Here is a 12,647-nt window from a genome sequence, read left to right on the forward strand (position 1 = left end):
CCTCTCTGCCTAAAAAGCCGGCATGCAAAAGAATTAGAAGGCATACTTGGACAACGTCGACGTCATCCATCCGAGTAAAACCATCTTTATTATTCAAAAATCTTGACAGGTCTTCTACGTGTAGACTCGGCCTCTCCAGCTCAGGAAAAACCCGGGATAGCCATGATGGGCGGGTAATGTGTCTAGTGTACCGACCTACATCATCGTGTCCGAAGCGTAGACCGGTGATTAAGCAAAACTCCTCCCGCCCAAAACACGTATACGCCGGTGGAAAATCAAACCATATCTCTTCATCACGACGTTGTATAGTCTCTGGTAGATCGCTAGTCATGGTTTGAAGAAACAGGTGTGTCAACATCGCATCTCCACCGGGATATTGTACTTTCAGCCATGGTCCGAAGCATGCATCCTCAAACATTTTTCTTTGTGCAGGTGAAAGCTTCGACGCAATTGTTTTGGCCAGGCTGACTTTATTTCTCAAGGTCAATTGAGCCGAATAAAAGTTCTACAAAAACAATAAACATACTAAATTAGATATACCAAAAACTACACTGTGAAGATATACCAAAAACAATAATAAACATAAATAGTAGTAGTTTATTCTTCAAACTTAAATATGCAACACTGTGAATTTCGTATTTGTCTTTGTTTTTTGGTTGAAGTAATGCAATTCATTCAAGTTTCAATTTGCAGAAGAAGAATAGTTTCTGAAAATGAAAATCGCAACACGAAAATGAAAATCGCAACGCGAATTCGACTATCGCAACGAGAGAATCGCAACGCGAAACTAAAATCGCGTTGCGATTTGCATTTCGCGTTGCGATTCTCGGTTGATTTAATAAGCAATCTAAGTGAAATGGTTAATCTATTATTGAAATTACCAGTAAACTTATCATCAATTTCAATATGAAAAACCTAATAATAATGCAAATATTTCAAAAAGAATATAATTAAAAAAACTAACCCTCGTTGGTTGATTTGGTTGATTTTCCATTTCTGATTGTGAGGGTGGCTCTGAGAGATGGAGATAGACGGATTTCGCCGGAGATGGGGACGGATTTCGTCGGAGATGGGTGAGAGAGTGAGAGATGGAGATGGGACTGAGTTGTGATTTTAGGTTTTAGGTTATGAGTTACGATTACGGGATATACTGTGGACAGTTCAGTGTTCCAATATATTAATATTCGTGTTTGGAATTTAAAAATAAAATACTTGGCCAGGATACTAATGGCGCTTTGAAAATCACATTGCGATTATGTATTATCGCGTTGCGAAAGTAAGTATCGCGTTGCGAAAGTAAGTATATCGTTGCGAAAGTAAGTATCGCGTTGCGAAAGTAAGTATCTCGTTGCGATTTTTTATTATCGCATTGCGATAGTCAGTATCGCATTGCGATTTTCCCAATTCGCGTTGCGATTTACTTATTCGCATTGCGATTTTCCCAATTCGCGTTGCGATTTACTTATTCGCATTGCGAATTGGGAAAATCGCAACGATACTGTAGACCATCGCAACGCGATTTTCAACTATCGCATTGCGAAAATGCAACGCGAATTTGCGATAATGGAGATCGCGTTGCGAATTAGCGATCGCATTGCGATTTTGTTGGTTATTTTGGCAAATCCGGAAAAAGTTGGTTAAAATCGTATATTATATGGGATTTTTGGTCACTGAGGTTATTTTCTCTTTATGTTTTGCTATTATATCTTCATCTAAACATATATTTACATGTTTATGATCACTTAACTTATTTTCTTTCAATGGTTATCACATACAACATTTACTATTATACATGATTCGTGCCCTTATAACTTATTTCACATATTCACACAGCTCATAAGGTTCACATATAGTTACATATTTTGTTCCCATATAACCCATATCATATAAATTTACACCTCATAACATATAATATGAATAGAGCTGGGTATACGGGCTAAGGCCCGCGGGCTACCCATTTAACCCGCGATCCGTGCGGGCTTCGGGCCTCAAAAATTGAAGATCGTTTAAATTACGGGCTTTTTAGCCCAGACCGTTAAACCCGCAGGTTTAATGGGTATAACCGCGGGCTACCCGCGAAACCCGCTAAAGCCCGCTTAATTTAAAATTCATAAAATTTTAGATAAAATAAACTTAAAGAATTTTATAGAAAAAAATTAAATTACCTATAAATATGATGTTACTTATAACTATTGTAGTTCTTAAATTTATTAGGGCGTTAGTCATAATTTTATCGATGCTTGATATTTTTTTCATTTAAATATACATCATTATCATTTTGGTATTTAAAGATTTATTTTATTTAATTTTAACCTTTATTTTTTTCATGAAGTATTTTATCCATTTTGTTCTTTAATTATAAAAAGTCACGTGATATTCTAATAATATATTACATGACACGTAATATTTGGATTAAAAATAAGAAAGAAAAGTAAAAGAAAAAATTGAAAACATACTTTTCAACTTTTAAAGACTTTTACAAAATAAATATATTTTAACAAATTAATGACTTATATTTTATCAATTTTAGTATAATTGTATCTTTCAAATTTACTCTTATACTGTAAGTATTTTATATATTTTCATATTATATTTTAGTCTTTCTCTAAAGTATCCATAAAATACAATTATTAGGACCACTTGACAACTTTCTTGTTAGATTTGTATAATGTTTGACTTTGTTGAATTTTTATGTTTAAATTTCTGCTTTCAGAATTCAGACACTTCTGTGTCTTCATATTATAGCCTTGAATTATCGTGTTTTATAAAAGTGTAATGTGGTTATTGTTTTATTTGTTTTTCAATTTGGTGATATAAGTGAATATTGTTTTTTTAATTTGAGTTTAAGTAATTATATCATTATATATATATGTATTAAGGATTAAAAAATTTAAAAAAAATATTATTTTATAATCATTTACGGCTATTTAAAATAAAAATTAAATATTATTTATTATTTTGACGGTGCTACCTTCTTTTTCAAGTTGCTCGATCATTTTTAAAGGTGTAGTAAGTTAAAACATTATTTTTTATTGCATTTAAAATATTTAAAATTATTTTTATTAAACGGGCCGCGGGTAAGCCCGTTTAGCCCGCGGGCCTTAAAATTCAAAACCGTTTATGAATGCGGGCCTTTTAGCCCACTCCGTTGAAGCCCGCACCGTCAAAACCCGCGGGCTAAACGGGCGGGTAGCCCGTATACCCACCTCTAAATATGAACAAAGCATATACACATAATACAAACTTAATCATGCTTCTATTCATGCAAACATAAAATATTGGAAACAGACTTATCACAAGTCTAATTTCCATATAATAATATGCACAACCTAATAATATGCACTCACCTTGGCCTCACTAAGTTCCAATCCACTTTTATGATTTCATCTCTTTCGATCGAATCTTAACTTGATAATCGTTTTGGAACTTGTTCATGTTCGATATCTACATAATTGTACAATTTCAAAACAATTATTAGATACCTACATCTTGTAATTCGATACTAACAACTTAAACGAACTTAATAAACCAATATTCATTTCTTCCTTTAGGGGGGAATCGGTTCCCTCCTGTGGGGGTATCGGTTCCCCCATGACATTCTGTAAATTCTGGTTCGTTTAAGGGGGTATTGGTTCCCCTTGAATGGGTATCGATTCCCCTAGCCCAGAAATCACATTTTGAGCTTGAAAATCACTTCATTTTCAGCTCAACACTTCATACTTCACTCCCTTTAATATTCCTAACTTTCATACACATACTTAAACCAATAAATTTTTATTCAATATCTCTTTAACTTAAAAATCCACTCATCCGCATAGCATTCAAGAATCATACCAATTTTTCCATGTTATCCAAAATTAATTCTAACACTTATAACTTCTTACTCTTCCATTTGACAAGTCAAATTCAACTTTTAAATCCATTTATATATCCTTATTCACAAATTCACTTATCCACTTCTTAACTTAAATCAACCATAACTTATTACTCTTTAAGTTTTCATGCTTCTTTTTGATTTCATACCCTTTCCTAATGCTTCATTAACCAAAACCATGCTTGACTCTTAAAGAATTAACCAAAAGAAAACCAACTCACATTTTCTTAAGAGCTCCACAGTGGAGAAGAAGAAAATGAAGAAGAGAATAAAACTCTAGATGTTTTCTCATATTTTCTACGTTTATATCACTCAAAAAGGGAAGATAAAAAAATATTTCCTACGAAAAGATCATTTTACCCCTTTAGTTAATTCATCTTTACTATTTAATCCAAAATCATTTACTTAAGTCCCTGAACTTTTAGCTTATTTCATAATTGAGCACAAAGTTTCCAAAATTTACTTTTTAGTCGCTGACCCGACTTTTGGGATGTTACAGCTGTAGTTGCCCATTGCACAACGACTATAAAACGGCTAGCTTTTTTTTAATTCAAGACAAACTCGTCACCTCGACGTGACGAATTTTACTGTTTCTTTTTCTTTTTAAAATTATTTAAAAATTTTAATTTCTTAATAAATTTATCACGTCGAGATGATGAGTTTACTTTTATTATAACATTTATCGTAGATTACAAATTAAAATTTCAGATCACTTATTAGATTAATTAATTTAGGCGTATGGGGTATTGGAAAAAAAACCCAACATATGGAGTGTTTTACAATCCATATCCAGAGTTTGAGATTCATGACGATCCCTTTCGATGATGATTGATGTCTTTTCCAATATTTGGACTTAAACATTTTTTTAATACTTTGAAATGATTATAGATAAAAAAAAAATAGAACCCGATATTTGTATCAATGGAAATATTTATAATAACTCACTGTCGTTTCAGCTCGAAATTCAGTTAAACATTAGAAAATTAGTTGGTATGTATCTTGTCAAAAAAGAGTTGGTATGTTGTAGATATTAGTTGATAAATATTTTGAATGATTTTATTTTAAATTTTTATTGCATTTTATATTTTATTAATAAAACAAACTTGGGTATAGAAATAAATATAAAAAAGTTAAATATAAATAAATATAAATAAGTTAAGTAAAAATATCATGAAATAAAATCAGTTTAAATATTATGTGTTAAAGTAAATCTTGACAGAAGTATATTTGTCATCAAACCCTTGAAAGAAATAAGTTGCTAAGATATTTAGTTTTGATTTGCAATGATTTGATTTTTTTCCACAAAAAGTTATCAAACCCTAAGTGTCGATTTGACAATAAAATTTTAGATTTAAACAAATTACCTTTTCTATCATAAACAAAATAAACTTGATCCATAAACAATGATGAATATAAAATTGATAAATCAAATCTTGTAAGATGTTTTAATCCAATTGAATTACAAAACAAGGTGATAGCACTGAGATTGATCCAAATGAATGAAAAGTCGTTAAAAATTTCGTATGTCAAAATCAACTCCTAGTATATGGTTCTTTTCATCATCATCATGCAATTCTATTCTAAACTTCCCGGACCTTCTGTACAGAAAGTTGTCTGTATCGGTGATGCTCGTCTACCGTTGCAACCATCCTTATTCTCCATCTTGCAGTCTTATATAGCATGCAGAAATTGACAAAAGAAAAGGGTTCAGTTTAAAGCGTGAATTGTTGAATTATTTACAGTTTTAATGATGTGCACGACCCTTGAACCAAGAATACATTTGTATATGACTGATTTGTATTTCTTGAGATGTTCAACCTACACATAATAATAACAAAAACATGTCATAATCCATCTCAAAAGAGTACTCGGGTTGAACCAACTAAATTACATCGTAAAAGCAACTATTAGTATATCCGAATGCCACCAAAATGATAGTTTGGTACAAATAGCATCCTCAACTATAAGTTTATTGGACTGTTTAAAGTTATATAAATTACTATGAAATGAGTTTCTCTTTAGAGATGACTCTTTTCAGCTAATCTAGAGATCGCATTATCAGCCTGGATTTTTGGAACGCAAATACTTTTAGCAAAGAACAATGAATTGTGTGTATTGTACATTATATATAAGTAAATGTGTATTCTTACCTTTTGTTATGCTTTGATGGCTTTGACTAAGAGTGTATTACCCAGCAGGACTTATTGTTCGAGCAAGATGTTTAATACGATTCAATCGCAATCCTTTTGATGTTAAACCTGAACGGAAAATTTTTATATACAAACATACAATCCGAGATTGAGCAGTTCATTAATAAATGCTATCAAAGATATACTAATTGAATGATTGACATCTATCCATATGAATTGTTAAACTCACAATTGGAAGTTCCATTTTCCTTCATCATCCCTCCAACTGCAACCCCATTACCAACAGGATCATTTATCACTCGAGCCAGATTTTTTATGCGATTCAAACGCACCTTTGCAGGTAAAATAGCTAGCTTATGAGCAGGGATTTCCAAACCTGTATGAGTAAACGTGACAAGGAACTAATAAGAACATAATAAGAAAGTGTTTTCTCTTCCAAGCTAAACATTAATGGTAAAGTAATGGGAGCTGACAGTGGGAGCTTTTGTTATGGAGCATTGGTCGTTGTTCATCATTGGATCTTACAAAAGCATCAGCAGCATTAAACTGAGGACTAGCATTAGAAACACAAGTTAAGGCATTACTTAAAGGAAATTGAATTGACAACGGAAGAGGGTTTGATCGAGCAGTTTCAGCCCTTTCCCTCCTCAATTGATAATTTCTTCGGCGTCTAGCTAGATGCTTTTCTTTTTCCTCAAGGCTCATAGATTGTCTTCTTTGCCTGTCCCTTATACGACGGCGTTCTCTCACTAATTCCTTCCGCAGCTCTGATCTGCTTGCTAGTTCTCCCATCATCGTTTCCCAGCAGAATTCAACACAATCACAATCCTAATTCGAAAACCGAGTAGATATATTCATGCAAAAACAAGTACTAAGAATAAAAGAAAGCTTATGAGAGTAATTGATATAAATATAAATATAAAAATTACAAGGAGAGTAATAAATCTAATGATTAAGCTGCAAACATTTGTGATATCATGAATGAAATATCTTCAAATCAGATCGTTACAAATTAAAAGAAAAAACTGAGTAATGGAAAATGAAAACGAAAGCCCTAACCTGAACGCTGGAGTTTAATGTAGGAATAAGAGAAGATGGAAAATAAACCAAAGATCAAATACAATGGGGCAAATGTAAGAATGCAAAATGGATAGAACAGCTAACGAGATCGAATCGGTCTTTTCCTTTTTCTCTCTGTTATTATATTTTTGGGCAAATTGTTCCTGTTCTTCGTACAATTTATTCACGTGTTGTTCATTTTGATATTTGATTTTTAGGAAAATAAATATTTATCTTTCAAAATTTAAATTTTTTGTATATATTTATTTTAATACTTGTGATTCTTTATCTATTTTCCTTCTAAATAAAAAAGGGTTAATTTGTCAAATATCCCCAGATAATTGCTTAGATTCTAACTGGTCCCTAAACTTTAACATGTTGTGATTAAACCCTCAAACTTTAACATGTTCTTCTATTAGTGCTTTTTGTTGCGGAAGACGGCTATCGGATAGAGAAAAAGCGCAACTGATAATTTAAGAAAATAAAAATGAAGATAAAAGAGACACAAAATTTACGTGGAAAACCCCTGAATAATATAAGGTAAAAATCCCGGGCAACGGTAGAAGAATTTCACTATGAGAAAATAGGAATTACAACTTCTCTCAATCGACCATGGAGATAACAATGATAATTCTCTCTTGATGAAAAGGAGAAAACAACTCTCAAGAAACTCTCTAAATTCTCTCTAGTATTGGAAGAAAGCTAGAATGCTTTGGGATGGTTTTGAAGCTAAATGAGCTAGGGTATTTATAGTTGAAGCTCTAAGGACTAATTTGTAAATACCCTAAATTAAAATGGCTAAAATTGAAGTTTTACCATTGTTGAAAAAATCAACAAATGCTGCATCCATTTAATTCCACCGAAAGCCACCGAATTTGCCATGTGCAAAGCCATCAAAATTGATTTTGTGCAATTTAACTTTCAACAATCTCTCACTTGAAGATTTGATTGGAACAATCATATCTTCACATCATTCTTTCTACCTTGTACCATTATGTTGCTTACGTCTCTGACAGGCCACACGAGGATCGACACCAAGTAAATTTATTAGCGTTGATCGCCTTTGTCATGAAATATGCTATGTTGTCTTTGATATGGATCTTCTGCATATCCACTGTTCCTTCTTCCACTTTTTTACGAATAAAGTGGTACTGAACTCGTATGTGTTTTGTCCTTGAATGAAATGCTGGATTCCTTGCTAGATGCAAGCCGCTTTGACTGTCACAAAAAAGAGAAACATTCTCTTGATTGTGCCCAAGCTTCTCTAATAACATCTTCAACCAAATTGCTTCTTTACTAGCTTGTGTAGCTGCTACATATTCTGCCTCTGTTGTGGATGTAGCCACAACTGACTGCAATTTTGAAACCCAGCTTACAGCTCCACCAGCAACTTTGAACACATATCATGTAGTAGATTTGCTTTTATCCAAATCCCCTGCAAGTCAGAATCAACATACCCATTGATAAGTAAGTTTGATCCTCCGTAACATAATGCAACATTTGAGGTCCTTTTGATGTATCTCAGGATCCTCTTTACTGTATTCCAATGCTCTTTGCCTGGATTCTCCATGTACCGACTAACCACTCCCACTGTTTGTGCAATGTCTGGTCTTGTGCATATCATAGCGAACATTAAACTTCCCACTGCTGATGCATACGGTACTCGAGACATCTCCATCCTCTCTTCTTCGCTGCTAGGACTCATACTAGAGGATAATTTTAAGTTAATAGGAAGAGGGGTAGAAATTGGCTTACAATCTTGCATGTTGAATCGTGACAATATCTTCTTCAAGTAATTCTTTTGTGAAAGCCAAATCTTCCTATTACTTCTGTCTCGGTGAATTTGCATCCCTAGAATCTTGTTTGCTGATTCCAAGTCCTTCATTTCAAATTCCCTAGCCAGTTGTGCCTTCAATTCTTCAATATGATCTTTGTTGTGTCCTGCAACCAACATGTCATCCACATACAACAGCAATATAACAAAATCGTTATCACCAGACCTCTTGAAATAAGCACAAGGGTCTGCATTTAGTCTGTTGTATCCAAGGCACATAATGAAGGAATCAAATCTCTTATACCAACACCTCAGCGCCTGCTTTAGACCGTACAGAGATTTGTTCAACCTGCAAACCAAGTTCTTCTTTTCTTCTTCTTCAAAACCTTCAGGTTGGAGCATATAAATCTCTTCTTCAAGATTTCCATGAAGAAAAGCAGTTTTAACATCTAGCTGCTCTAGATGTAAGTTTAATGTAGCACACATCGCCAAAACTACACGAATTGTTGTTAGTCGAACCACAGGAGAAAATATTTCATTGAAATCAATACCTTCTTTTTGAGCATATCCTTTGACCACCAGTCTTGCATGATACCTCTCAACTTGATCGTCACCATTTCGCTTGATTTTGAAAACCCATTTATTACCAATCGGCTTCCTTCCTTGTGGTAGTGGCACAAGATCCCATGTATTATTTTTATGAAGGGCTTCGATTTCTTCTTGCATCACCATCATCCACAGTGAAACATCTGAGCTGTTTATTGCCTCCTGGTATGTTGATGGCTCACCGTCCTCTGTTAAAAGGCAGTATGCAATATTACCTTCTATAACATAATCTGAGTGCCAATTGGGACGTCTTCTTACACGATCTGATTGACGAGTTGTTGGTGCTTCAGAACTCTCTGGTTATTGTTCATCATGTGATGGTTCTGCTTCAGAAGAATCTCCTTGTTCAAACTCATTTTCCACATTTATATGTGTAGTCTCGGACTTTTCAGTGCTATCATCGTCTTCTTTTCTTTGTAGTTTATCCTCTACAAAGATAACATCCCTGCTGATGATCACTTTGCGGGCAGTGGGATCCCACAAGCGATACCCCTTGACTCCATCAGCATACCCCAAGAATTTGTATTTCCTGGATTTTGGATCAAGCTTTGAGATTTCTTGGGATTTGTACATCACGTACACAATACTTCCAAATATATGGAGGTTTGAATAATCAGCTGGTTTACCAGTCCACATCTCCATTGGTGTCTTCAGCTCTATTGCAGTTGATGGAGCTCGATTCACCAAATAACAGGCGGTATTGACTGCTTCTGCCCAGAATGATTTTTCTAGGTCTGCATCCATCAACATTGCTCTTGTTCTTTCTAACAAGGTTTTGTTCATCCGCGCTGCCACTCCATTTTGTTGAGGAGTGTTTGCCACTGTGAACTGTCTTTTGATGTCTTCTTTCCTACAAAAGTCATCAAATTCTTCGCTTGTGTATTCACCTTCATTATCTGTTCTGAAACACTTGATCTTATTTCCAGAATCAAGTTCCACCCGCGCTTTGAAGATTTTGAAAGTTGAAAACACATCTGACTTCTTCTTAATAGGATACACCCAACATCTCCTAGAGTAGTCATCAATAAATGAGACAAAGTATATTGCTCCACCTAGGGATGTAACTGGTGCTTGCCATACGTCAGAATGAACTAATTCTAGAACATTTTTGCCTCTAGAATTTGACGTGTTGAATTTCAACCGGTGATGCTTACTTGTTATGCAATGCTCACACAAAGTAAGTGATACCTTTGTTAAGCCTGGAAGTAGCTTTTGCTCCACAAGAACTTTCATTCCTTGTTCTGACATGTGTCCAAGTTTCTGATGCCATAGCATTGCAGAATCTGAACTACTTGAGGCAACAGAGGCTTCTGCTTCTAGCAAAGTCTCTCCCTTCAGCATGTACAAGTTTGCTGCTATCTTTTCGCCTTTCAGCACCACAAGCGCTCCATGGAACACCTTCATGATTCCTTTCCGTGTCTCAATCTTGCTTGCATTATTATCCAACAATCCGTAGGATAATAAATTTTTCTTCAGGCCTTTCACGTGCCGCACATCTCGAACAACTTTAATTGTTCCATCATACATCTTTAATTTGATGGTTCCCACACCAACGATCTCTAAGGCATGATCATTGCAACTATACATAGATCCTCCTGAGACAGGTTCATAATGATGGAACCATTCTCTTCTTGAGGTCATGTGATATGTCGCTCCCAAATCAATGAGCCATACATATGTAAATCTTTTTCTGCCTTCCACGGTGGTTGATGCTTCACAGCATAGAGCATCTCCATCATCTGAAGTGTTTGCGGTATTGCCTTGTGGATTGAAGTTTTTATTTAGACTTCAACAATCATTCTTCAAGTGACCCTTCTTTCCACAGTTGTAGCACTTTAAATTCTTCTTGCTCCTCGACTTCGATCTACCATGTTTGTGACTGCTGCTTTGGCCACGTTCTATTGATCTCCCTCTCGTCGTTGTCAACGCTTCTGTTTGTTACAGATTTACTTGTCTGTCTTCCTTGTTCTTGCGCCAATTTTCTTCTTGTAGAACAGCAACTGCAACGTCATCGAAGACTAGACTGGTGACATTATTGTTTGTCAAGTTGATGATGAGTTGATCATACGAATCTGGTAGACTTTGAAGTAGAAGTTCAGCACGTTCTTGTTCTCATATTTTACAGATTAAGGATGTAAGCTGAGAAAATAAAGTGTTCAGCGTATTTAAGTGCTCTGTCACTGAAGTAGATTCTGGCATACGGAGAGTGTACAATTTCCTCTTAAGGAAAATTTTATTGTGCAACGATATGGCCTCGTACAATTTGGTGAGATGATCCCATATCTCCTTAGCTGTCTTATTCTCCTCGATGCTTGACAATACTTCATCTGCTAATGCTAGATGAAAGTTTGCCATAGCATTCCCGTCCATTTCGATCCATTTGTTGTTATCTGTGAAATCTACCGGCCTTTCACTGATAGCTGCTAGATACCCGTCTTTCCTCATGATGGCTTTCATCTTCAATTTCCACAATGAGAAATTTCTCCCATTGAATTTTTCAATATCAAATTTCGTTGCCATAGCTTCTTTTACGGATAGCTCCCACTATTTTATTATCGTGGATAGTTCTCTGGAACTTTCAAAGAATGGGTAATACCTTCTTACTTTCTTATGTTAGAGGATCCACCTTTTGGTGGCAACCACAAAGACAATAAGCAGATATTACACACTCTAATCTAGCTCTGATACCAATTGTTGCGGAAGACGGCTATCGGATAGAGCAAAATCGCAACTGATAATTTGAGAAAATAAAAATGAAGATAAAAAAGACACAAAATTTACGTGGAAAACCCCTGAATAATATAGGGTAAAAACCACGGGCAACGGTAGAAGAATTTCACTATGAGAAAATAGGAATTACAACTTCTCTCAATCGACCAAGGAAATAACAATGATAATTCTCTCTTGATAAAAAGGAGAAAACAACTCTCAAGAAACTTTCTAAATTCTCTCTAGTATTGGAAGAAAGCTAGAATGATTTGGGATGGTTTTGAAGCTAAATGAGCTAGGGTATTTATAGTTGAAGCTCTAAGGACTAATTTGTAAATACCCTAAATTACACTGGCTAAAATTAAAGTTTTACCATTGTTGAAAAAATCAACAAATGCTGCATCCATTTAATTCCACCGAAAGCCACCGAATTTGCCATGTGCAAAGCCATCAAAATTGATTTTGTGGAATTTGA

The 12,647-nt window shown here is 34.7% G+C and overlaps 1 protein-coding gene across 2 annotated transcripts; it reads right to left on the minus strand.

Annotated features, from left to right (window-relative positions):
* Positions 1-5,605: 5,605 nt before the first annotated feature.
* Positions 5,606-6,880, minus strand: LOC120119575. Of its 2 annotated transcripts, none has more exons than XM_039139384.1 (4): positions 6,498-6,880; positions 6,254-6,400; positions 6,025-6,132; positions 5,606-5,692 (listed from the first exon to the last, which is right to left on the minus strand). In XM_039139384.1, exons 1-3 carry the CDS (start codon positions 6,817-6,819, stop codon positions 6,062-6,064), a joined length of 540 nt encoding a protein of 179 aa, XP_038995315.1. In that variant the 5' UTR covers positions 6,820-6,880; the 3' UTR covers positions 5,606-5,692; positions 6,025-6,061. The 2 variants fall into 2 exon arrangements, 1 of the variants encoding a protein (XP_038995315.1); XR_005515841.1 differs by lacking the exon at positions 5,606-5,692 and adding an exon at positions 5,716-5,929 and having other exon boundaries at positions 5,982-6,132.
* Between the last annotated feature and the right edge of the window lie 5,767 nt (positions 6,881-12,647).

This window comes from Hibiscus syriacus, unplaced genomic scaffold (genome assembly GCF_006381635.1).
Source record: "Hibiscus syriacus cultivar Baekdansim isolate YM2019G1 unplaced genomic scaffold, ASM638163v2 tig00110332_pilon, whole genome shotgun sequence".
In the NCBI taxonomy this organism is placed as follows: Eukaryota; Viridiplantae; Streptophyta; class Magnoliopsida; order Malvales; family Malvaceae; genus Hibiscus; species Hibiscus syriacus.

Excerpts from the sequence above, each read along its gene's own strand:
- LOC120119575 (XM_039139384.1), bottom strand. The coding sequence starts at position 6,819 with ATGATGGGAGAACTAGCAAGCAGATCAGAGCTGCGGAAGGAATTAGTG. Across the intron at positions 6,401-6,497 it reads CCATAACAAAAGCTCCCACT|GTTTGGAAATCCCTGCTCAT; the intron begins GTCAGCTCCCAT and ends TTACTCATACAG. Across the intron at positions 6,133-6,253 it reads GGAAAATGGAACTTCCAATT|GTTTAACATCAAAAGGATTG; the intron begins GTGAGTTTAACA and ends TTTTCCGTTCAG.